Raw genomic sequence first — 27,794 nt, 5'->3', positions numbered from 1 at the left:
TGTTCCAGTTGTTTCATTAGTTGTTAGTTATGCTATTTGGTAACACTTTATTTGACAGTGGCGCTATAAGACAATCACAGTTATGAAATGACACTGTCATGAGCATTAATGAAGCTTATAACAGATGTATTTAGTGTCATCCGGTGAATTATCTGACTTTTGAATGGTTGTAAAAGATCGGAAATTACGTCGGTCATCGTGAACTATCTCGATAATGGTAAATTTTCGGTAAACCGCCCGGCTCTTGTATGAGTACTGTAATATACTTGTCATATATGCACTGTTATATTACCACTAAATCACTACTTGCTGCTAGTCACTTATTCACATTTTTCCTTATCTGTGTACACTGTAGCCTGTGTTTTTATATAAGCCTTATTGTACTTTTGTTTTATGAAAAAATGTTATGGCATGCTATGGCAAAGCTTTTAATCTCGTTGTACTCTGTGCAATGACAATAAAGGCTTTCTATTCTATTCTAAATACGTACACTGTATCTCGATCAATGGCCGTTAAAATGAATTACTTTCATTGTGTAAGTGTGCTTAATGAATGTTCCCCCGTCAGTGGAAAAAGGAAAATATGCCTTGATTGTTTGGGATTCTTGGACGCTCTAGCACAACATCCTGCTGTCCATCTCAGCTTTCCTGTCTTGATGTTGACTCCAGTGCATTGTGAAGGCTCCTCCTCCTCTCTCTCCTCCCCTCTGACCGGGATGAATGGTGGGGGAAGGAAAAAAGGAGAGACAACAGTTTTAATCACTCACGCGCTCGAGTGGCCTTGGCAAGTCGCGCAGCGGGAGGTGGACAGGGGGAAGAAAAAAAAACCTCAGAGGAGGGAGGCAAAAATAAAGTTGTTGTGCTTGTGGCCTCCATCCAGGCTGGAGCATGCGCTGGCGGCCGGAGGGTTGAGGCAAATGGTCAGCATGATCTCCCACTACCCGCTGGCCACCATCTTACCCTGGACCCCGATAAGTGCCCACCACTACCCCGACCTGGACTGCACACTGTTGTTGGAGGGCGACGGAGGGGTTGCCTTGCAGAGGTATCAGGCTCGGTCCACCGAGGGAAGCCCGCGACACTGGGTGAGTTCAAACTTTTGGAAAGAATAGCTTTAGAAGGATATTGTTCCTTGCTGATGGATTGTCAATTGATATAGAAGGAGTGTTGTATAAGTACTTGCTGGGAAAAAAGTTTTTTCTGGTACTGGATTGAGAAGATTGCATTTGATTTGGAGGAACAGGAGTAACAAAATTAATGCATAATTAAATGTGTCTGTAAATATGTTATTTATTTATTTCAATTTGTATTCATTATTCGTATTCACATTTTTTTTCTTTCTTGCAACATTTATTCATTTCAATTTTCATCCATTTTGATTTCAACATTCATTCATTTCAATTTTTATTTCAAATTTATAAATGTATTTATTTCAACATTTACAGCATTCACTTATTTCAATTTTTCATTCATTTCAATTTATTTAAATTTTTGTTATTTGATTTTTTATTTTTTAAATGATGATTTTTATTTACGTTTTACAATTTTTATACATTTTATTTCACCATTTATTTTGATTTTTATTTATATACGGCATTTTAATTGATTTAAGTCATTATGTATTTAAATAATTTTATAATTGAATTATTATTTATTCAAATATTAAATAATTTGTATTAATATATTAATATAAATTTATTTATTCACTCATTTTATTTCAACATTAATTCATTTAAATATTCATTTAATTAAAAAAAATATATATATATTTTATATATATTTGAATTACTATTTATTCATTTCTGTTTGTATTTTTTTATTCCTATTTAGTCATTTTATTTGACTTCACCATTTCAGTTTTAATTTACATACAGTATTTCAATTTTAATTGATTTAAGTCATTATTTATATAGATAATTTTATTTTTGTATTATTATTTATTAATTTTAGTTTATAATTATTATTCCAGTTTATTTTTAAATTCTTTTTATTTCAACATTAATTCATTTAAATTTTCATTCAATTTTTTAAATATATATATTTTATACATATATTTGAATTTCTATTTATTAATTTTAGTTTGTATTCTTTTATTCCAATTTATTTATTTTATTATTTTATTTCACCATTTGTTTTTATTCATATACAGTATTTCAATTTTAATTGATTTAAGTCATTATTTATTTAAATTTTATAAAAAAAAATTATTCCAATTTATTTATTCATTCATTTTATTTCAACATTAATTAAATTTTCATTTAGTTTTTTTTTAAACTTTATTTTTTTCAACATTTACAGTATTTTTATTTATTTCAATTTTTATTCATTTAAATTATTTTTTTATATATTTACTTATTTCAGCATTTATTTATTTATCTATCCCAATGGTTATTTTTATTTATCATGGATGACAACTTTATTCATGTAAAACTAAATATACAAACATCATTTGTATGCAACCTAACCCTAGCCCTTATTTTGTGCTGGACAACTGATTTGATTTGAAGGGATTTGTGATTTAAAAAAAAAAAAAAAAAATGTCGCTTTGTTGAAACCACTAATTATTATATGGCTATAATATTTGGATAGCTTTGTTAAAATTTGAGGAAAAAAATGCATTTGGATGTGCTTTTTTTTTTCTGATCAGGATTCTGTATCGGCAGATCCTTGAAAGCAGGTGACTCGGACTCACGTGCGAAAATATGTGATTGGGGCGGCCCTAGTTTTTGTTTGAGTCAAGTCGTGTTTAGTCTGCGTTGTTGCGATTGTTTTGTTAATGGGAATCCCAGGTAAAACAAGTTGGCAGATGTCAACCTTGGCTGGCTACAGTCGTCCGCCCGGGATTCCGAGAGTGTCGAGAATAGATTTCTTTTCACTAAACAAAAGTGGCAGTCACACGGCCTTCATTTATTTCCTTCCTCTGTTGGCGTCCAAAAAGACAAAATGGAGCGTGACCTCGAGTAGCCCGAGCGGGAGGAACGCTGACCTCACACTAACAGAGAAGACTGACTCAACTGACTGCAGAATCCCAGAAATGACTCCTTATGTACAGCGTAGGCAAAATTTTAGACTCGGCCACCAGGAGTCTTTTGCGAAAAGGAGCAATGGAAAGTGAATTTTTCTTTTCTTTTTTGTTGTTGTTGTTTGGTTTTTTTTCAACTCGTTAGTTGCCAAATCTAGCAAGCAACATTGCTGACTTTAACAAGCCAGAGCTGGTGCCTCATGTACAGTCCCTGACAAAATTCTTGTCGCTTATCCATTTTGTAGAAACAATTGCTAATAACTAGGGCTGTCAAAATTATCGCGTTAACACGCGGTAATCAATTTTTAAAATTAATCACGTTAAAATATTTGACGCAATTAACGCGCATGTCCCGCTCAGACAGTATTCTGCCTTTTGGTAAGTTTTACAGCAAGGTTTTTTGTGCTGTCTAACAGCGAACTCTTGTGGTCGCTTTGCGACATGGTTTATTGCTTTCTTGCCAGTTCAATATGGCTGCACGACGTCTCGGGCTGACGCCTACGTTGTAATGTTGTGCTTATATGATCCTTGGACAAGATTTGTCCGTAAGTATGGTTGTTGTTAAGAATGTACATATTATGTTAGTAAGCGAAATGCTATATTTTTTGTATGAGATGCTTTTTGTTTATGTTTAGTGAACCTGTATAGCGTGCTAAGCTAACGTTGTTGCCAATGCAATGCTTGTGTACTTTTTTTTGTAGTTTCACTACGGTCTAAAGAGGACAATGGTTTGAGGCCATTTTATTAATAAATCAGATGAAAAAGGAAGAAGTCTGATAATTAAGGCGTCGTTCACTAGCTGTCTAGCTTTGGAAAAAGTAGACGCTTTGGAGTGAGGACAGCATAGACAGATTTAAATGACAGTAGAGTGAAATGCCCACTACAGTCCTTATGTACCGTATGTTGAATGTATATATCCATCTTGTGTCTTATCTTTCCATTCCAACAATCTATTTTACAGAATAGATATATAATTTACAGAAAAATATGGCATATTTTATATATGGTTTGAATTGCGATTAATTGCGATTAATTACGATTAATTAATTTTTAAGCTGTAATGAACTCGATTAAAAATTTTAATCGTTTGACAGCCCTACTAATAACCTGACTTTTAATGAGTCAATTGGTTTCAGAAATGGCTCATATGAAAGCTAAGACCCTCCCAAATGATGTTGAACGTACAAAAATATATTGGTGTCACTGAAAAAAGATTTATCATTTAATGAAGACATAAAGGTCAAATTTTGGCAAGACAAAAGTTTTGTCGCCTACAGAAAATAGTGTAAAAATTTGACAAAAAAATGTACTTCAAATACAAAAATATGTTACATAACATAAGCGAATTCAGTAGTGGTGCCGTGAGATCCACGTGTAATATTTTGTATGACTTCCAGTTATTTTGAGGGGAAAATAAATTAACTCTATTATATAAGCTGCACACAAACTACTCTTCATTGTGTCATTTTGTCAGTGTTGTCCCATGAAAATATATACTTAAATATCTGCATAAATGCGAGGGGTGTACTCACTTTTGTGATACACGTAGCACTTGGCACTTGTATTCCATGAAGCCGGAGGTGTTTAATCATATTGGTCATGCAGCCACTATTGCATGATATAGTTGTGTTGCAAATGTTGCACTGAGCTGACTGGTCATTTTATTTTTTTGTAAAGTTAAGCCAAAGTTTTGAGCGCTGCCGCACCATGTCCATATCAAGGGTCCCCGGGGGCCCCAGGCAACAAGCAACATGGGGCCCTTTGAGCGTGTGCAAATAAGGGGGACAGTTGGACTTGGAGCAATAGAAGAAAGACTAGCAACACAAAAATACCACCATTGGATACGGAGGTTATATACCTTTGTGTGAAATCAGTAGTCAGATTGGCCCTACGACCCACCAAATTCAAATTATTCCATAAAAACAACTGATTGGTGGACTTCTGACCGAAATGAGTATTAAATTTCCTAATAAAATTGCTTAGGATTATTTTAGATGCATATGTGTTATATTTTTCTTATAGAGTATTCGACGAGGAATACGATAGACCCATTAATAGACTTTTTTGGGGGAAAAAATCCCCATTTCTTTTAGTAGTCACATGAATAATGAGGTGGTCTGTGAAAATCAACGTAAAACAACTTGGCAAGGACTTTCCAGAGAGTACTTGGTGAACCACTCTTTAAACAATCATGTGGTATTAATAGCTGATTGGACTTTTTTAATAAACATATATAATCTACGTGACATGGTTAGTGCTGATTGGGATTGATAACAGAATTGGTCGATAATCTGCCAAATGATTCCATGGTAGTGAAACACTCCCTACACTTGTCACTGCGACAGTGCAGTAAAGCTGCGTGTTAGGGATGGGCGATACCAGTGATTTTGGATACGATCCGATACCAAGTAATAACAGGGCCAAATATTACGATCCCGATCCGATATCGATACCGGAAGTTCATATATATATATTATATACAACCCTACAGTTCTCAGCCATTCTGATGATATCTATTGTACAACTACAGCAAGCACTCAAAAACTATTAAAAGTCTCTGTGTCAAATATGCATTGCAATGGAAAAACTGCTGCTTTTAATAACTAGCAAAGCAGTGTCAATACAAACTCACAAACTGACCATCAACAACAAAATCTGATTAGTCAGTCTCACTCTAACCATGACCCTTAAATTCATATGCACAAACTATTTCCCTGCTACACGTTGTATTTGATCAAACTTTAATCTACCTAAGTCAAATATTTTTGATCTAATTAAAGAATGAATTAATAGTAGCATGTTACCGCCCTCTAATGGTAGATCATTAAAAACAAATCCAATAAACAACAGCACTTTCCGTTTTTGAATTTTATTTTACTAACACAATTTTCAAAGATTTTGAAATAATTAAAACAGACCTTTAACAAAATAAAAGTAAATAGCATCAAAACATATGAAATCAAGCATTTAATTGTTTGTAACATAAAACAATATGGACATTTTAAAATGTTAAGTAGTAATTTATATATATTTTTTTAAATACCCAACTTGCTTGCTCGTAGTTCACTTGACTATCCTATGGACGGTGATGTGGGCTGATTTATCCTCATTTAGGTTACAGTAATACTTCACCGTTAAACATGTCATTATGGTCATTTTACCTTTTCTATATAGTGCGGTATGAACTCCGCTTTTCACAAATAAGAAGTAGCTATAACTTTCTGTTACAAAGCATATTCAATAGTGCTGCAACGTTCTTTTTATGTAAGATGACAAAAACGCCTTATTTATCGTTTCATATTGCACATCAGCCACTAATGCTTATATCGTCTCTGATTATCTGTTAGCACCTCCATTACCTCCATTACCTGGATAAGTCCTGCCTTTCGCTAACACCACTTCTAAATTACTTTGCTTTTGCTTCGGCGGCGTGGTCTTATCTTTTCTCGTGTCCTCCTCGGCTTGAGCGGCACGTTTTTCATTTATTTCGTCGTGTGCTTCGGGATGCACGTTTCTTAAGTGTTTTGTGAGGTTTGTGGTATAAGGCACAAACTATGCACTTAGCCTCGTTGCTATTTATTAAAATGAAATATGTCCAAACCAGACTTCTTTTACGATCCGTCGTCGATGCCGCAGCCATGCTACCAGGCTGGTAGTACCAGCTTCCAAATGTTTGTTAGTTGTGACTGTGTTGGTGCCTCGTGAGAGGGGTGGAGGAAAAGCATGCTGATCGACACAGGATAGGGATGTAAATGGGGGCGGGAGCAGACGCCGGTGCACTGCTTATGTGCTTGTAGAACGCGGAAGGGAAAAGTAGTTCAAAAAGTGTACACAAAGATATACCCAAAAAATAGACAAAGAAAGTATAATATATTAATTCTAAATATCGATACTTTTGCTTGGGGATCGATACCTAAAACTTAACGCGCTGGATCGAAATATCGATATTTTGGTATCAATCCGCCCATCCATACTGCGTGTGCTAAATCTGTTGGCCCTCTGGGGGCCCCTGCTGGCTGGGGGCCCTAGGCAATTGCTTGGTTTGCCTAATGGGACGCGACGCCTCTGGTTGTAATCAAGTTGCAATGCACAAACACGCGCTTCTTGTAGCTTCTTCTTCATGGTTTTCGGCAGCAATTTTTTTCCACTTGGTGGTCAGGGCATCGAAACATGGAATTGACGTTTAAAAATTCGAACAGTTCCGGGAGCATCAGAGTGTTAGAACTGGGTCCCATGGATGCTCGATGCCCAACCCCAGTTCAGCCCACATGAGATGTAATTTTTATACATGAGTTTGATACCCTTGCTGTATGATTAATCAATGAATCAGGAAGTCTTGCTTGCAATGCAACCCATGAACAGGTCTCGATTGGATCGTTCACAAGCAACAAGCAATCTAGTGTGCCAGGTTACACTATTCCCAAAACCGTCACGCTTGACCAGAGGTTACGCTAGACTTTTTTGTTGTCTGTCATTTTGACTGATAGGGTCATAAAAATCCGGTCATAATCTATTTTTACCCGTCACTTGAATTTTTAAAATGTTAATAATGACATATTCAATAGTATTTAGTTTTCATTCATCTTTAATTAATATTCTGTCTGAACAAGCTTAACAGAGAATCCACACCGCGCCATCACATCTCAAGCAGCTGTGCGTTATTCGCGCCTAGCTTGCCTTGAACATGGCTTTTTAGGAAGGGTCGGACTTGACAAGTCATTAAAAAAAAGGGTTTGAGGATAAGCCTGAGAATGATCGGTTTTCTCTCTGCTCCATATAAGCAATATTTCAACATTGCTTACACGGCAGAGAGTCGGGGCAAACTGCTCGTATGTGTGTGTGACATGCACGAACAGTGCGTGCATGCTATCGATCCATATACTTTGAATATAAACCTGTACAGGGATTATTCGTGCCTGTTATTTGTGTCCTCTTTTTAATAAGCAAAATATGATATCCCTGGAATGACGGATGACAGCCAGCATGTGTGATTGTATGGTCATTTGTTTTGATGCTTCTGCGCATGCGGGTCGTCTTGCTCAGCGCATGTCGGACTGCGAATTAGTGCGCAGATATGACAAAAAATCGGATTCGTGCATTAAGACCTGTAGTATAAACGTAGCCATAGGCTTGTTGCTGTTAAAAAGAGGACACAAATAACAGGCATATTTAATCCCCGTTTAGGCTTATATTCAAAGTATATGGATCGATAGCATGCACGCACTGTTCGTGCATGTCACACACACATACGGGCAGTTTGCCCCGACTCTCGGCCGTGTAAGCAATGTTGAAATATTGCTTATATGGAGCAGAGAGAAAACCGATCATTCTCAGGTTTATCCTCAAACCTATTTTTATTTTTTTATGACTGTTGTCAAGTCCGACCCTTCCTAAAAAGCCGTGTTCAAGGCAAGCGAGCCGCTAATAACGCACTGCTGCATCGTACCGTCTCTCGCTTTTTGATGACGTAGTTGCTGCATTAAATCCGATTTGCGGGACTGGACAGTACAGACCGCCGCGACAGTCTGGAAAAATGTGGCCCAGATCGGATTTAGACCACATACGAAAGTGACCCGGATCGGATTTGAAATGGTCCTATGCGACTTGTCACGTTCAGACCGTCAAGTTAATGCCTCACTCGAGTCGGAAAAACACGAAAAAATCGGATTCATGCATTAAGACCTGTAGTATGAACGTAGCCTTAGTTCGGACGCTCAGTTGCCTTGACATTTTTCCGAATGAAGGCTCAAACACACTAGAAACGTCAACGTCGCGTCAACGATCCCGCCGCGATAACGCACCAGTGACGCTCAGTGTCAATTTCCATAGGACGCGGTTCACAAGCAGCGCGTCTGTGGAGCGGCTCGATCGGTGCACGCGAGGATTGCAAGATCGCGCGAGAATAGCGGGTATTTAAAGGTAATAAAACAACAACACTTTGCCCTTCAGACCCCGCGTATTGGCCAGCTTTCTTTTTGAAGGAAAGATGAAAAAAGAAGTCATGTGCTAAAGCAAAAAGCAATCCCAATGACAAAGATTTTAGCATTTTTTTTCTTATGAACATTTTTCTAAGCTTTATTGATGTTTTTTTCTCAAGTTAAAGCACCACGCAGGAATTAATTTAATTGTGTAGCAGGATTTGTGTATTATTCGTATTAATTGCAGGTGTTTTAGCTCATTTCAGTTTATTTTATTTATATAGTAAGTTACGATTGCATATTATTTTGAAAATCGACCGGATCCACCGTATTTTTACACGAGTGACTTCCGGCCTGCCCGATCCTACCTAATAGTTAATAGTCTTGACGCAGGTGGGCCGCGTCTCGCGTCAAAAAACAAATTCTGCTGTTCTTTTCGCGTGCGTCGCGTTTAGTGCTTCTGGGACGCGTCTAACACGCGGACGCACTGCGATAGGTGTGCATTGACTGATTGACTTTAACGGCCGCGTTTCGAAGCGTAATCGCGGCGAGATCGTTGACGCGACGTTCTGGTGTGTTTGAGCCTTAAGGCCAACGACGTCATGCATCAAGAGAGACAATAGCTAATTAATATGCTCACTCGCCACCCTGTGGTCTGGGGTGTGAATTGCAACCTGTCAAAATGACGGATGGACTTCAGTTTTTTCCGTCACCGTTTTAAAAAACGACGGAAAATATTCGGTTAACGCGACCCCTGCACTTGACTATCATTCAGCAAAGGCGGTGCCTTAAATTGAATTCATTGCCTGCCATTGACGCCGCTGGACGGCCAGTGCTTACTTGACTGGAAGTGCAGTGAAGGAGTTAATTGTCAATCACATGTTAGCGCGTGTGTGTTTGCCCAGTTGTTGCCTGTCCAACATCCTGCCGCTTGTATCCTCGCTGCTCTTTCCGACCATTGTTTGCCAGCCTTGGGGGAGGTTAGAGAGCATTCACTGACTTCATCCATTAGTTCCAAGCTCATGCTCAGGCCTTGTGACTTTTACAATCTTCTAACAGCTGTTGGGCAATAAAGGTGATTATGAATGAGGGTGCTGGAGGACTTTGATAAAATTATGTAACAATAAATCCTTAAGAGCGTAAAGATTGGACACGGACTCACTGCAAGGCGGCCAATCCTTTTTGAGTCAAAATTAATTGGATGGCTAGCGTCGTCAAGGCTGCCGCAAACGATTATTTTGATAGCTGATTAGTAACTCATTGTTTCTGCGATTATTCTATTAATTGGCTTATATAATAAAAAAATACATCTCATGGTAATTACTGTTATATTACTCTGGGCTAGGCATGTGCTGGTATAATATTCTGACGGGAAGATAACCTTAAGCCAAAATATCACGGTATCACAGGATTGCAATTACTGCTCTAAAATGTGTTACTTTGAGATATCTGGGTTTAAAAAAACAAAAAAAAAAACTTTCCATTGAAGCCATAGCTCAACATTATTACCATCAGACCAAAAGTAATTGAGTTATTTTCCATAAAAAGCACATGTGTATGAATCGTATCATGTTTACGTTAAACACACACTTTCTCAACACAGGCAGTTGCCAGAGACCAAAAAAAAAACATGTTTTACCACCGGTAGAAACACTAAACATGCTGGAGTTAACTCTCGTAGGAAACATTCATGACAGTTAGGGTTGTTCCGATCATGTTTTTTTTGCTCCCGATCCGATCCCGATCGTTTTAGTTTGAGTATCTGCCGATCCCGATATTTCCCGATCCGATTGCTTTTTTTTTGTGCTCCCGATTCAATTCCAATCATTCCCGATAATTTTTCCCGATCATACACATTTTGGCAATGCATTAAGAAAAAAATGAATAAAACTCGGACGAATATATACATTCATCATACAGTACATAAGTACTGTATTTGTTTATTATGACAATAAATCCTCAAGATGGCATTTACATTATTAACATTCTTTCTGTGAGAGGGATCCACGGATAGAAAGACTTGTAATTCTTAAAGGATAAATGTGACTTTGTATATTGTGACTAAATATTGCTATCTAGTGTATTTGTTGAGCTTTCAGTAAATGATACTGTAGCCATTTAACTTCTGCCCAAATGCATGATGGGAAGTGCAACCATGACTGTGCGTCGTGGTACCAATTGATATATCTTCTCTGCGTTGGGAATTAACATAGGGTGTTAAGAATAAGATCAGTTATTACCTTTCTTCCTCACATTGCTTCCCACGATTATTCTAATCGTTGGGAGAGGGATTGTAAGGCTTTAGCCATTTAAAAAAAGGCTCCAAAGGCTGCTAAAATTCACTCTACTCATTTTACGCTGCCTTTTAGCTCTATATACTGTATGGGTAAAACGCCGCCATTATAGTTTGAACGCGACAATGCGTGAGTGGGTCGTGCAGCGCACGCGTTAATTGCGTTAAATATTGTAACGTGATAAATGTAAAAATGATTAATTCTCGCCGTTAACGCGATAAATTTGATAACTCTACCTTAAGCTTAAACTAAAGACTCTGGAAGAGTAACACATTATGTCTGTAACGTTAAATACAATTAGAAAATGATTTAATTAAAAAAAAAATATATATATATATATATATATATATATATATACATATTAAAAAAAGGCATGTCCGATATTTTTTTGCCGATTGAAAATGACGTGATCGGGCCCAATCGATCGGGATGCTGATCGATCGGGACATCTCTAATGACAGTGTTTACAAACCTTTAATTTTGTATAAATGCGAAATCATATTGGAGGTATTGGCTCCTCGGCAGCCACCCTCCGCAAACATGCTTTACATGTCGGTTGGCCCTTGTCCTCTAATCCACAGCCGTCTGTAACTTTTCCGTAGCCGAAGAATTCCCATTCTCAGCGATTTCGTTTTCTTCGATGGGGGAAAAAGTTGAGGAGTTTTAACTCCTCCAGCCATCGTGTAGCACAGCTGACTCACTGACACTGAGTAACAACCGGTGGGGGAGGGTTGAGCCATACAGGTGCAAGCGAGGGATTTCTTCATGTATTTTGGGGACATTAATAAAGAGCTAATACATTAAGAATGTTTTAAAACCTTGACATTTTCATGCCACCGTATAACTTGAAACCAGTAATCGGCACATGTCTACTCTGGGAAGAGCAAAATTTGATTACAAAAATAAATTATCTTCGATTATCAACGACTACAGTAATCAGATTTTTTTTTTTTTTACTCATCGTCTGCCATTGATGTCAAAAGGCGTTCAAGCCACTTAAACTCTGACTAGACTGGATGCCTAGTGGGACAGATTCAGTGGAATTCACAGGATGACGAGTTAGGGCATATTCACTGTTGCCACTAGAGGGCAGTGTATCCACCCAAACCAATAAAACTAAATGCAAACATTTTCAAAACAAATCACTACAATGCCACTTTAATTAAACGAATCCTCGAAGCGGCAAAATTTGATTATAAGCTTTTTCTAATCGAATTCCTCAAGTTAATTGATTAATTGTTGCAGCACTAGTTGCGACTTATAGTCAGAAAAATACGGTACTTAAAAAATATTTCCCTAAAATTAAAAAAAAAAATTTTTTTAAAAAGGATCAAACTAAACTTGCTGTTAAGAGTCTTGAAAAAAGAGGATTTGGAAATGTTTTAGGTATATAATGTCTTCAAATAATACTCATCTATTACAATTATTGATTACCTCGCTAATCAATTTGTCAATTAATCTTGGCAGCCTCAATCACTATCAATAGCAGGAGTTGCATGGCCCTTAATGACTCTTGAGTGTTTTTCTCGGTCATGTCACGTTGACATTTCCCCCACTTAACGTGGACGATGTTATGAAACCATGCCAGTTGTAAATACAAAAAAAACCCAACTAAAATAAAAAGTGCGGCGTTGCACCTGATTACCGTAATGACCCCGCCCATCTGTTCCAAAAGTTCAGGTCAGAGATGATGTGGGAGTGTGAATGTGCGTTCACTGATTATAAGGAGGGAAAAACAAGTCAAAGTCTTTGAAAATTCTTCCAAAAGGTCACGAGGTTCAAATGCAGAAGTGACAGTCGGTAGGAAAGGATGAAGAATTTCCACAATGGTACTGCAGCCATTGAGAAAAAAAACAAACAACAAATAAGAAAGCTGATGGCGCATTCCTACTTCCCCTTTCGTCTTTTATGAATAGAGAAGTGTTGATGCTTGGTGACGTGTCAGTGTTTCCCTTCTCAGATTGTTTTGATGACTTGACAAGAGGCTTTGAACTGTAAAGGACTGGGAGACGACTTCTCGTTCCTACATCCTGTTTCATAGTTATCCGTCACGTGCTGCTATTCCGCGGAAAAAGAACAATGCTTCCGTTATTACTTTTCGGGAGGATGTTCAGTGCAAGATTAAAAAAGACTCTTCTTCATAATTAACATTCAGAGGGCTCGTAATGAAAATAAAACATTAACAATGGAAAGAAAATGTAGTGAATACAAAGGATTAACCTGTTTTTGTTACAGTTTTTACTTCCATTCAATGAAAATCGTGCTGCTCCTTCTGGTGTGTACACAATGACCACCAGGGGGCAGTACAGTATAATACAGAACACCTCAGTAAACTAAGTAATATTTTTTTCACAAGGGATAAAAAATATGACTAGCTAAATCGTTTAATCACGTTGTCAAGATGGTATTAGTTAGCCCGCAAATGCTGTTTTGCATTGTTTGTTAGCATTAGCTAGAAAACAAATAGAATAAGAAAGAATCACAGTGTATTTTTTCATTAGGAATAAAGACTAGGAATAGCTAAACTGTTCAAACACGTTGAGAAGATGCTAATTGTTAGCTGCTGCAATGCTGTTTTGCATTGTATATTAGCATTAAGCTAAGTTGACGCAACGTGTAATTCTCTTCTTTTCTGTTGAGTTCCAAAATGTCAACTACCAATCAAGAATAAGCTACAACAAAAACGAAAACAAAATAAAACTAAACTAATAACAACAAATGCTAAACTAGAGAATGATAAAAACTGAAAAAAAATGTTAAGAATATAAAGGATTTATCATTTTTTGCTCTCATTTTGTAACTTCACATCAATGAACATTGTACTGATCCTTATGGTGTCCGCACAATGAGCCACCAGGGGGCAGTATAGTGCAAACCTACTGACGATCTCAATAAGCTACAATAATATTTATTCACAAAGGATAAAGACCACGGATGAATAAAATCTTAAAACATGTTGTCAAGACGCTAATTGTTAGCCATGATGCTGTTTAGCATTGTTTGTTCGCGTTAAGCTAAGCATACACGATTTGAATTCTCATAATGTTTAATTTGGCAGTAAATAGCAACTGGCAAACAAGTCTTATTTAAAATGAATAACAACAAATACTACACTAGATAATGATGAAAGCTGAAATATGAAGAATACATAGTACTAACCAATTTTTGTGACATTTTTTTTTACTTTAATTCAATGAAAAATTTGCTGCTCCTTCTGATATGCACACCTTGGCCACAAGGGGCAGTATAATACAGACCTACAGACAGCCTCAGTAAGCTAAAGTAATATTTTTTTCACAAGGGATAAAGAATACGACTAGCTAAATCGTTAAAACACGTTGTCAAGATGCTATTGGTTAGCCTGTAAATGCTGTTTTGCATTGTTAGCATGAAACTAAGTGGAAAAAAATGTGTAACTCTTTGTTTTATGTTTAGTTTGACAATGAATGTCAAGCAGCGATGAATTACAAGTCAAAAACAAAATAAACTAAACAAAAAAAAATGCTACAGTAGAAAAATGAAAACAATTTTTTGTCAAGTTTTTTTTCTAACCTCCATTCAATGAACATTGTGCTGCTCCTATTGTGTGCACACCTTATCAGCTAGGTGGCAGTATAATACAGATCTACAGACATCCTCATTAAGTTGCAGTAATATTTTGAACTGTTGAAACACGGCCAGATGCTAATTGTTAGCCTGTCAATGATGTTTTGCATTGTTTGTCAGCATTAAGTTAACCAGATGCAATGTATAATTCTGTTTTATGTGTAATTTGATAATAGATATCAACAGAATGACAGATCATTGATCCAAAAACATGTAAACTGGGAGCGTGAAGCCTCTTTTTTCCCCCAGTTTTTAAACAATTATCTTTAAAACGTCTTGTTGTCGTGAAGTGAGTTCACTGCCACCATCTAGTGCTCGTTTCGCACCTATGAAGGCAACTTCAAGCCAGAAATGAAAAAAAAAAAAAAAAAGCTGGTAAATTGTGACAAAATCGTTTTCCAAGTGTAGGGATTGAATGTTTATGGGTTTAAATTCCCCATCGATCAAACCAGCAACTTTCAATTGCCACTTTAAGCGTCTCCTTCAGTGTCGTGTTCATTAAAAACAAGTTCACCGTACACACGAGACAATCAATAGCGAGTGTGAAAGAGGCTTTTATCTCCAATTTCTCACACTGACTGCACTTCCAAATGGGAACGATTGCGACTCACGTTCAGGGTAGACGACTGGCTTCTTAATTAATGGAGTGACTGTTGTCATTAGGAAATCAAGTGGGAGAGCTTGAATGCACTTTAACGTGAACAGACCTTCCTTTTTACCTCCACAATTCAAGTCCGTGCCGTCATTTTTATTCAATCAACCACTTAGAGAGGCTGTTTACACACTGAAGTGACCTTCGGGCATGCGTCAAGTCGTCTGGGCCGCCCGGGGTGCCGCACAGGGCTAATTAGGTCGCATAGTAGGACTTGTGTGAAAAGTCAATAAGTGTAACCCGAGCGGTCGGCCCAGTAGCACGATGAAAAAAAAAGTCACCATATGGTGTGTGTCCTGTGATGTGGTTTGGATATGTGCTGTGTGGGTGGTGTGAGAGCTTATAGCTACCATGTGTATACCCCTATATGCTATAGGAATTAACTCAATTGGTCGCTCATTGATGCTGGTGATACACGTGTGACCCATTTTGAAGTGGGAGTGAATCATTACTGCTAGGACCTCCCAGTTAAACGAGATTGTCAAGTATGGAGGACAAAATAAAATCAATTAAAAGTGAAATAAATAAAGACGTACCGCAATTTTCGGACTATAGACCGCCATCCACCACATTTGACACGCAAACGGCGTTTGTTCAAGGATAAGCCGCACCGGACTATAAACCGCAGCTGTCCTCATTGTATTATTGGATATTTACACCCAAAGATATTAACTGGTAGCATTTTATTAAACAGCGGCGTCATAAGACTGTCATAATACCGTCATAATCATGACATGACACTGTCATGAGCATTAATTAATGCCTATGACAGATGTCATTTTGTGTCGTCCGGCAAATTATCTCACTTTTGAATGGATTTAAAAGCTCCAAACTGGGCATAAATGGAGTTAGTGACAAAATTTGCCGGATGACACTTAGAGACATCTATCATCAGCAGGGGTGCACATAAGTGGTCCGCATGCGCGCATGCGTACTGGACGTAGACAAACGCGCTAGCCCTCAACGGCTTCCATACGCTTTTGCGTACCGATGGCTGACCACTGTATTTACGGCGGACACGAGAAAATAACTTCTCAAAATGTCGAAGAGGCAGGCCACACTGAGTAATTACTTCCGTGTTCCCCCACCCCCGTCAAAAGACAGACAGACGACAGATACGTCACTGGAGCTACCGAAAAAAAGGACTTTTGCTGAAAAGTGGGTACAGGAGGTACTATTGGTGTGCAAAATTTCCGATTCTTAGATTATTCGCGATTCGGCCGTGGAAGATTCGAGAACGATTCACAAACATCCAAATTCCGATTATTGAAATATGCGAAGTAGAGCGGAAGTACACAACACTCAGCGCGCCGCGCGGTCTTCGGGATGGAACGGAGCGAGAGTAGCTAAACATCATGCTTCCCATTACCCGGCCCCTCGGGTAATGCCAATGCTCAACTCACGGCTCTAGCTCAACTCATGCAACGAGATACAAAAACATAACAACATACCTGACTGCTGCCGAAAAGCTGCTCCAAAGTACATCCATATGTTACGGTGGATATCATTTATATAGGACTAGATGCAATATAGATTTGGTAGTGTTAGCAGCACATCTACAAAAAGCTAGATGCGGGCGTTATAAACGGCCGCCATCTTAGAGCAGTACACTTCGCTGCAAGGCTGTTGTAGCGAACCTTCCAAGCAAACCTAATTAACTTTTTATCTAAAATACTCCTAAATCGGTAAAATATTGACTTGAATCTATCTTTAAAATAGTTTTAAAACTTTCACATGTCGAAAGTAGACAAAAGAGAAATTCTGGAGTAACGGGAGCAATTTTAACAAATTTAATGGTTGATTCACAACATTAAATTAATTGAATGTAGTTTAAAGCTGCTGATACAGAATGGGGACTGGAATTTTTTATTTATCATTTTTGTATATTTGTTTACTGCTATATGTTAACTTGATACTGAAATAGTAGTGTGGTTTAGCCTGACAGTATTTTTGAACAATTTTGGAACTAATGTACAAAACATTAAAAAAAAAAAAAAAAAAAGGGGGGGGTGCATCAATAATCGTTTTATAATCGAATCGGGGCCTCTGAATCGTAATCGTAATCGAATCGTTAGGTGCCCAAAGATTCCCAGCTCTAGGAGGTACCATGGCTAGAAGCAAATGATGCTCGCACGGAAATGCGGTACAAAATGTGCCGTGAGAATCCCAATGTCGCCGATAAGAGCAGCGCATTTTATGTAGGGTCAAAGAACTTCAGCCATCCAAACTTTGAAAAGCACGAAAAAAACAGAGAGCATGTGGCAATTAAGCAAACTATCGATGTCAGACATGACCCCACTCGCCCTATGGACAAGTGGCGGAATAAAGGTAATGAACAGCGACATGCACTGACAAACGTGTTTTTGCTCGCATTTTACAAAGCTAAACATGCACGTTCAATGAGGTCTTATGAGGAGGACATCCCACTTTTAAAAAGGCTTGGCGTTAATGTGGGAGCCGCATAATGCCCTTTATTTTGAATTGGTGCTTTTATGTTTATTTCTTTACATTTCACTTCAAAGTAATGCCAATTTTGTTGTGCCAGTTGATGTCAATCAAGCATTAATTGTTAATATAATTAATTAAAGTTAATTGGCTCTAAGTAAAGCTTGTCATAAATTTATTGCATCAGGCGGGTCGGCTCTCAAGCTCAATGAGGACCAAGTCACATCTCCAGGTCCTCCTCTGAGAACCTGGGCGAAAAATTTATGTGCACCCCTGATCATAAGCATTCATTAATGCCCATGACATGTGTTATGTCATACTTATGATGGTCTTACGACAGCAGAGGTGCGTAGAGTAGCCAAAAATTGTACTCGAGTAAGAGTAGCGTTACTTCAAAATACTCAAGTAAAAGTAGTCATCCAAAACATGTACTTGAGTACAAGTACAAAAGTATCCAGTGAAAAGAATACTCAAGCAATGACTAACATTTTGAGTAACTACTTTTTTTTTTTTTTTTAAACAATGGTATTTTTTTTTTTATCTATATGAACTGTTGTTATTACGATACTGTACAATAGCCTATTACATAACCCACATTAAGCCAAATATATACTGTACCAAAAAAATAATAATAATTGAATTCCGGCAAGAGAGAAAAAAGACAGAAATGAAGCGTTATTCGCCCTAAGAGCATGATTGCCCTCTAGTGGAGACAATAGTTTCTAGTTTAAAGAGTGAATAATTCCTTCATAGTTACTATTATGAAATTAAAAGGATCATATCTCCGTTTTTCCGTGGTCAATTGGAGCCAAATTAAAAATTGGGAGAGGTTTAAATCCGTGCTTTCGAGTCATGTTGAGGGCAGCGCTCTATGTCAAATACTTCATTTGTTACGGTGCTTTAAAAACGCCGCGTGATTGAACAGGCTAGTGTGATCATAGAACGGCAAGCTTGCGTATGATTGGTGTAATCGAGTCATGTGATTATTATTGTGACGTCTCATTGGTGAAATTAGTGGGCTACTCTTGGCATCACTGGCAAAAAAAATAAAATAAATCTAACATGACGACTCTTGTGTTGCCCAAAGTAGCAGAGTAAGAGTAGCGTTTTTTTGTTCATAAATCTACTCGAGTAAAATAAAAAGTATGGCTTAGTAAAACTACTCTTATGAGTACATTTTTCTCAAAAGGTTACTCAAAAGTAAATGTAACATAGTACATTTAATGCGTTGCTACCCACCACTGTATGACAGTCATATGACGGCGCTGTCAAACAGTGTTACCTATTAACCCAAATATATCAACAAATATGCCACATTGGACTATAAAACGCAGGATTCAAAATGAGGGGGAAAAGTAGCGGCTTATTGTGAAATGTTCCTTTAGCCCAGTGCTTCTCAATTATTTTGTGTTACGACCCCCCAAGAAGACGTAAACGTTTCGCACCCCCCAACTCTCTGCCGCCAGTAGTGTCATTTGTCTATAAAATTATCATTAATATAAGTACACTTTTGCATAACATTATGTCCTTTTTAATATTAAATTTAAAAAAGTAATATATATCCACTTACAATAAAGTTTAACTTTGTTAACATTGTTTTTCTTTTGAAACAGAAAAGACAAAGTGCACCACTTTGCCTAAATTAAACCAAAAAAAATTGTAAAAATACACTCAAGGTACATTTTTTTGACCATTTAATATTGAAACAATTTAACCGAAAAAAAAAAATAATAATAATACAACAAAAACAACAGTGTCATTGAACAGAGGGATAGTTTTTGTTTTTGCTGCAGGCTGTATCAGCTCCTTTGCTGTGGTGTGGGTTATTTTGCACTGAGCTACTTGGTATGCCACCCACCTTATATGATGCTAACAGTGCTCACTGGTTTACTGATGTGACACTGACAAAGCGGGACTATTGTTGGCAATATTCAGCACGTTTTTGCAAAAAAAAAAAAAAATCAACCGGCTTATCAATGTGATCGGAGTCTAATGTCTTTAAGTGACATCTTGATTGATTTGGCTTCCTGCTGTCTGCTGCAAACATTTTTAGACACAGTAAACAGTAGAGGCGTGCGAAATTTCCGATTCTTAGATTATTCGCGAATCGGCCGTGGAAGATTCGAGAACGATTCACAAACATCCAAATTCCGATTATTGAATTATACCAGGTAAAGCGGAAATAAAACACAGTCAGCGCGGACCGAGAGTAAATATCATGTTCAACTCATGCCACTAGATAAAAAAAACCAAAAAAACAATAATACCCGACTGCGGCCGTCAGCCGCTACAGACAGCGCCCAGTTGCTAGTTGCTACAAACATACGGCAACATACGGCTATGGTAGATATCACATATATCTACAACTAGATGTGAAATGACAGACGACGGCCGTGTTAGATCATATACCAAGAACTAGATGCGAAATGACAGACTTTCCCGCGCTAGTAAACAGGCGCCATCTTAAAACAGTAGACTTCTCTAGAAGGCTCTGTTGTAGAGAACCTAACTACTTTTTATCTAAAAAAAAAAAAAAAAAAAAAATCTCGGCAAAATCTTGACTTCAATCTATCTTTAAATGATGAAACAGTTTTAAAACGTTCACGTCGAAAGTAAACAGAAGGGAAATTATGGAATAACGGGAGCAATTTTAAGAACTTTAACGGTTGATTCACAACATTATATTAACTGAATTTAGTTTAAAGCTGCCGATACAGAATGGGGACTTGAGTATTTATTTACTGTTTTTAACGGTTAACTTGATACTGAAATAGTAGTTTGTTTAGCCTGAGAGGATTTTTGAACAATTTGGAACTAGTGTAAAAAAAAAAATTAAAAGCGGGGGGGGTTGGTGCATCAATAATCGATTTATAATCGAATCGGAGCCTCTGAATCGTAATCGAATCGGAAGGTCCCTAAAGATTCCCACCTCTCGTAAACAGACTGGTCTTTTCTCGTCTCTCACTGTATTAAACGTCAAAGCCAAAAGCCAAACGCTACATACGTTTCATCATATATCCTCGTCTTAGCTCTTCATATCTCCAGTGCTGTTTGCTGTGTGCTCGTTTGGTTCAAAAATACTGCGCGCACTCTGAAAATGAGCGCGACACTGCCACCTACTGAGTGGATGTGCAATTACACTTTATTCTAGTACGGCAAAAAAGTATCTTCCTCTACGTCGCATGCGCCAACCCTGACATAGCTCTGCGCCCCCCGGGGGGGGCCACCCGACCATTTGAGAAGTACTGCTTTAGCCTTTAAAGGTCTGTGCTGAGTGATCATCACACACTGAATGTAACTCATAGCGTTAGCATAGCATTCACATTAGCATTAGGCTATTGCTAACGGCAAACGTCCTCTTAAACTCTCTGACATCTTTTTTTACATACAATTCCTGGCATCCAGGTGGGTATAATTAATTCAAAATGATGTACTGTTTTCCTGATGGGTGTGAGATGCTACAATATGTGCTCGTCTGTCAATTTTTATTTGAAATAGTTGCAACTTGGAAACTTTTTTAAAAATTTATGGCAGAAAACACTCAGCAGAATTATAGACGCCATGACTTTAACGAGATATTATCGCGTACTTACCTAGTTTCGATCCAAAAACTCCATGTAGCATGTATCACTGAGTGTCAAGACACCAATGTGAATGGCCACAGCTGGATTTTGGGGGGATTTTATGGGTGAAACATGGTAATATAACAAGGGTCGCGACGCAGGAATGGCAGACATCAAGGAGTGGTCGATTTTCTTTTTCATATGTTTACCCTTTTAAACGTTTTTTTTCCCCATTTTTCTTTGTTTGGATTGATTATTTGTCATCTAACATATCGGAGAAAATGCGACAGTAACAAAAAAAAAATACAATCAAGCGATAGTTATGAGGTAGATATCCGTGACTTTTTTACAGACGCCAATTTTTTCATTGTTATGTAATTTGTTTAAGAGTTTAAAATATGCGAGTGAATAATTTTTTAAAATGTTTTTTTTTCTTAAACTAAATATTAGACATCAATTAATGATTCTAAGCCAAAAATGACAGACATTTGGAATAATTACCTTCGTTTTATGGCTGGGTTGAAACAAAAGCGGTTGCGAGACGTCTGTAAACAGGGGTTTCCAGGGTAAATCGGACAAATTAAAAATAGTTCGGGAGCTTAATGCACCATGAATCTGCTATGGTAGCATATAGACATATTGTTCTATCAAACACAACAGTTGTTTTGGCTTAAAATACAGCAGTTTCTTTTAAAGAGAAGTGCAAGAGCAGAAACTGCTTTTTCAGTCTTGTCTGTATTTTCAGCCTCATTTATTTTTGGAATATGGTTTTGTTAACAAAAACTAGATGAAGACGAACACATTTTGAAATGACTAAAATATGAGTAGTAATAGGCTGCCAAAAACGATACTGTTTGGAGCCTTGTATCGTAAATCGTATCGTGAGGTACCCGGAGATTCCCACCCCTGCTGTCTACTGCTACACCACAGAAGTAGACGCACACAAAGGCGCTTACAAAGTCCAGGCCTGTTGGTATTAGCCAGTACACATGACAAGGATCAAGCTTGTATTGTGTTACCGCTAAGTGTATGTGTGTGTTTTTGCGTAGTGAGTCATCAGTTCTCACCAGTCAGCACAACGCGACTGGTTTGAACATGTCACTTTTTGTTTTCTTGGCAAATTCCGGCCTGTGTCATTCACTTTTTCTCGCGCGTGTTGTTGTTGTTTTGCGTCACTGGCTCAGTTTCATTTCCCAAAACGACGGCGGATTGCGCCAGTTTTTTCTCGTCGGCTTTCGTTTTTTCTTGTTCGATTGCACAAATAGGTGCCAGTTTGCATAGGCGCCCACCGTTTTGTCACCAATGTGTCACGGGCCTCACTGACGCTGCTCATTTTCATTCATTTTTATTTCATGCTTTTCATAGGCAGATGAATGTACATGAAATAAATGATAGCATGATAGTTTGAACCAAAAATTAGATCATTTTGTTCAATGACGGTTAACATAACTGCACAAAATGGCGGTTTCTTAAGTTGAAATTATCTGTATGTTACTATTGATCATAGTCGATTAATTGTTGTTTTTGCAATTAGTCAACTAATTGGCAGAAATTAGTTTTTTTTCCTTATTGGTTTTCTGAAAAACGACTTAAAAAGAAGCAGTAGTATTTAGCACACTTGCTTCACACACCCGCACTGTGTCCTAAAATCATCAATCAATCAATCCAAAATCAGTCTCCCGGTCGCCTGCAGATGGATTATTAAATGACATTTCTCAATCTCTTTTGTTGCCCTGTCATCTTTGCAGAATTCGCGCTAAAGCGTTTGCATCAACTTCTGTCTTTATAATGAATGAGAAAAGGGGGAAGTGACGTAAGCCGTATAGCCATCAGCACAGTTGTAGTTTTTTTGTGTGGCAAAGTTAATTAGAGCTGGTGAAAGCTATACAGACAGACTCAAGATATAAAAAAGATTTCATTCAACTAGTGGTCAGTCGACTTATAATAACAAATGTTATTAAAATATCTTATAAAGGTTGAAAAGTAAACGAATAAACGAAACAAAACGAAAAGTTACCTAGTGTTTCTTTAAATAACAAATATAAGTAAAATAGAGCGCATTGATTTATTTACTTCAAGAACATTTACAGAGAGTAAAAAAAATTTTTTTTTAAATGTTATAACTAGAGATGTCCAGATCGATATCCCGATCGACCGGGTCCGATCACGTCATTTTCAAAGTATCGGAATCGGCAAAAAAATATCAGACATGCCTTTTTTTAATATATATATATATATTTTTTTTATTAAATCGTTTTCTAATTGTATTTATTGTGACAGACATAATATGTTACACTCATCCAGAGTCTTTAGTTTAGGCTTAAGGTAGGGTTATTTATCTCGTTAATGGCAATAATTAAATTTTTTTTTTTTAATTATCACGTTAAAATATTTCACGCAATTAACGCATGCGCTGCACGACCCACTCACGCATTGTCGCGTTCAATCTGTAATGGCGCCGTTTTACCTATATATAGAGCTAAAAGGCAGCGTAAAATGAGTAGATTGAATTTTGACAGCCTTTGGAGCCTTTTTTTAATTGGCTAAAGCCTTACAATCACTCTCCCTATGATTAGAAATATCGTGGGAAGCAATGTGGGGAAGAAAGGTAGTAATTGATCTTTTTCTTAACACCCTATGTTATTTCCCAACGCAGAGAAGATATATCAATTGGTACCACTACGCACAGTCATGGTTGCACTTCACATCATGCATTTGGGCAGAACAGTTAAATGGCTACAGTATCATTTACTGAAAGCTCAACAAATACACTAGATGGCAATATTTAGTCACAATATATAAAGTCACATTTATCATTTAAGAATTACAAGTCTTTCTATCCGTGGATCCCTCTCACAGAAAGAATGTTAATAATGTAAATGCCATCTTGAGGATTTATTGTCATAATAAACAAATACAGTACTTATGTACTGTATGTTGAATGTATATATTCGTCTGAGTTTTATTCAGTTTTTTTCTAAATGCATTGCCAAAATGTATATGCAAAAAAAAGCAATCGGATCGGGAAATATCGGGATCGGCAGATACTCAAACTAAAACAATCGGGATAGGATCGGGAGCAAAAAAACATGATCGGAACAACCCTAGTTATAACTCCTTGGCTGCCATTGACAGCATTAGACGTCCAATCCGCTTAAAGTGGGAGGGATGTTCATTCACTGACAACCTCCCACTTCAAACGGATTGGACATCTACAAGTGATAAACTAGTGATCAACTCATTTAAATTCACAGCAGAAGGATAAACATATTGTCTAGATAAATGTAAAAAAAATGAACAAAAACAATAACATTTAGTGTTAGTGATTTTACTTTTCACCCCTTTTTTGTTAAAAAAGCACCAAAAAGAAGAATAAAAATGCCATTGAATCACGATCTTTCTCCGCCATTCTAACTGATCCACAGATTGTTTTTTTGAAATGCTGTTTTGTCGGGATCACAGATGGTCCCGCTCTCATTAGCGGCAGGTCAGACAGACAAGAAACCCGGTCCAGACTGACTCATTCGAGGCTTAGCCGAGCTTAGCATAGGAGCCGGTCGACGGGGGTGTGTACATATTTGCATACGTCTTTGTGCGTATGTCTAATTTGGAGCCCCGACACCTGAAAGTCAGAAGGATTACCCCCCTTTTTGTGCCACTGACCCCAAAAACGAAGCTCGGTGGAAAATCACTTTGCAAAAACAAAAAGAAAAAAAAGTGATTTGTCATAACGGAGTGGTTATGAAACTCCCGAGAAACTTTCCTCCCAGCTGTGTCAGCTGGGATTTTAGAGTCGGATCCAAGGTGGGGGTGGGGTGCAAGTCTCTAAACTCTGGCTTTTACTGGAAATGATGTCAGCGGTTTGAAAGAAAGAAAGGGGAAAAAAAAGAAAGAAAGGGGACAATAGATGCGAATGACATAAGAAAGAGGCGACGGCGGGAGGAGGAGCGGGTCCGAAAGAAGGCCTTTAATGTGATCCCAACAAAGGTTCCGCTTGAGTGCAAGGCAAGTGCAGCTGTGATAGCGTTTAGATGCTTGTCACCGCTGGATCCAGTTGCAAAAAAAAAAGTGTAGTGTATTGGGGTAAACGGTATACACAAGTCACGGTTCGGTACGGGGTTTGACACAACAGGGAAAATAAAAAAACTATAGCTAAAACTCTAGGGCAGCTCTTATAAAAGTGTAAAATAATTAGAAGAAAACAGTCCATGACCGCATTTATCGGTATCTTTTTTGGAGTTGGACAACATCGGGATATCGGTTATTGGTTAAAAATAGGGTTGGGAATCTCTGGCATGAAGTCGATTCGATATGTATCTAGATACACAGGTTACGATTTGATTAAAAAACGATACATTTTTATGACCGAGCGATTCGATACGATTCGATACAGTTTAAGAACGATACGGTTTGATATAGAGTGAAAACGATACGATAGTAAACATTTGTTGTGTGTGTTCGGACAGTATTTTAAACTAGGGCTGTCAAACAATTAAAAGTTTTAATCAAGTTAATTACAGGTTAAAAATTAATTAATCGTAATTAATCGCAATTAATCGCAATTCAAACCATTTATAAAATATGCCATATTTTTCTGTAAATTATTGTTGGAATGGAAAGATAAGACACAAGATGGATATATACATTTAACATACGGTACATAAGGACTGTATTTGTTTATTATAACAATAAATCAACAAGATGGCATTAATATTATTAACATTCTGTTAAAGCGATCCATGGATAGAAAGACTTGCAGTTCTTAAAAGATAAATGTTAGTACAAGTTATAGGAATTTTATATTAAAACCCCTCTTAATATTTTCGTTTTATTAAAATTTGTAAAATTTTCAATCAAAAAATAAACTAGTAGCCTGCCATTGTTGATGTCAATAATTACTTACACAATGCTCATGGGTGCTGAAGCCTATAAAATCAGTCGCACCCAAGCACCAGCAGAGGGCGGCAAAACTCCATAAAACACAACAAGTGAGCGTTTCACTGTACTGTCATTTAAATCTGTCTGAGCGGGGCATCTGCGTTAATTGTGTCAAATATTTTAACGTGATTAATTTAAAAAATTAATTAACGCCCGTTAACGCGATAACTTTGACAGCCCTATTTTAAACATATAAAAACCGACCACATTTCTAATTGCAAAATTAAACAACAAAATTTCATACCAATGGTATGTTTTACTTTTTTATGGAAAAAAAAAATTAAGGCTTACTATATGACTGTCATTTTGTTGGATGGGATAATAAAACTCCAGTGACAGACAACAATAAAGTACAGGAATTCAATTACTGTATTTCCTGGTGTTTTGAACACAAGAGGTAAGTAATTCAAGTGCAAACTTTCAACGTAAACATCTTACAAACAAAAAATATTAACTATATGCAGCAGCTCTTGAAAAAAAGAATTAAACCTGCAATGTTATCATAAATGAATAATAAATTATGCTTTACCCCTGGTATAGTTGGGGGAATAAAAATATGGCATTTTAGACAGACATATGTCACATATCAATAATCATTAGTTTAACCTTATAGACAGCAAAGTCTTTCACTTATGCCTGTGTTTCCACATTTTTTACTCCTAATCACTGTCCATATCTTTTTTGAAGGGCAGATTTTTTCTTGAGGAAGATCAACTAATCCACATGTTCATCTTTAAGTAGACTGCGTTTCATGGAAAAAAAAATCTCCAGAGGGTCGTGCTGCCCTTTTCACCATTGTAGTGGGTTATTTTTCAGGGTTAAAAACTCACGATCTCTGTACCGCTCCACACGTCACACAACTCCGTCCCATACGAACAGATCTAGCCGCCTTCCTCACTTCAAAGTCCGACTTTTGTTTTCCTGGGTGCGTTGAAAATCAATCACTGGACGTCGCTGGCGTCGGTGCTCAAACTGTCCATTGTGTTAGCATGTTGCTTCGTTGCCACTACTCGTTTCGTTTTGGTCTGTGAAGAAAACGCTACGGAGCGTGCGTTACAGTGGTTTTGTTTGCTCTCGCGTTGTTATTACACGCCCGTGACGATCGGGTAATGACGGCGACTAGTAGTGGTTCTGCCGAAATGCATGGGAAGTTGAGGCAACCACGACCGTGAGTTGTGCTTGTCCATATTATATCATGCGTGCGGTCTCAATCTAAGTGCACTGTGTGGTGAATGACACAAGCGCAACATGTGACGTAAAAGATAAATTATTATCCCATTAAGCAACGCATTGAACGAGGCATTAGAAGCCGATTCTTGTGCTCGCGATAGCCGAATTCTATCTCTACGATCGGTTC

General features: G+C 37.5%; 1 protein-coding gene across 3 annotated transcripts in view; it reads left to right on the top strand.

The window, feature by feature from the left end:
• Window positions 1-27,794, top strand: part of rgl1 (ral guanine nucleotide dissociation stimulator-like 1) — a 92,834-nt gene that overhangs the window by 10,206 nt on the left and 54,834 nt on the right. For 2 of the 3 annotated variants that reach the window (XM_057840990.1, XM_057840991.1), the window contains exon 3: window positions 880-1,084. In XM_057840990.1, coding sequence (XP_057696973.1) covers window positions 917-1,084 — 168 coding nt within the window. In that variant the 5' untranslated portion in view covers window positions 880-916. Of the gene's footprint in view, window positions 1-762; window positions 1,085-27,794 lie in introns of those variants that run through there. The other variant, XM_057840989.1, reaches the window with a different exon arrangement.

Source organism: Corythoichthys intestinalis, chromosome 7, assembly GCF_030265065.1.
Source record: "Corythoichthys intestinalis isolate RoL2023-P3 chromosome 7, ASM3026506v1, whole genome shotgun sequence".
NCBI classification, from domain to species: domain Eukaryota; kingdom Metazoa; phylum Chordata; class Actinopteri; order Syngnathiformes; family Syngnathidae; genus Corythoichthys; species Corythoichthys intestinalis.
The sequence above is the reverse complement of the archived record's forward strand: the minus strand, read 5'-3'. Positions and strand labels throughout refer to the sequence as shown.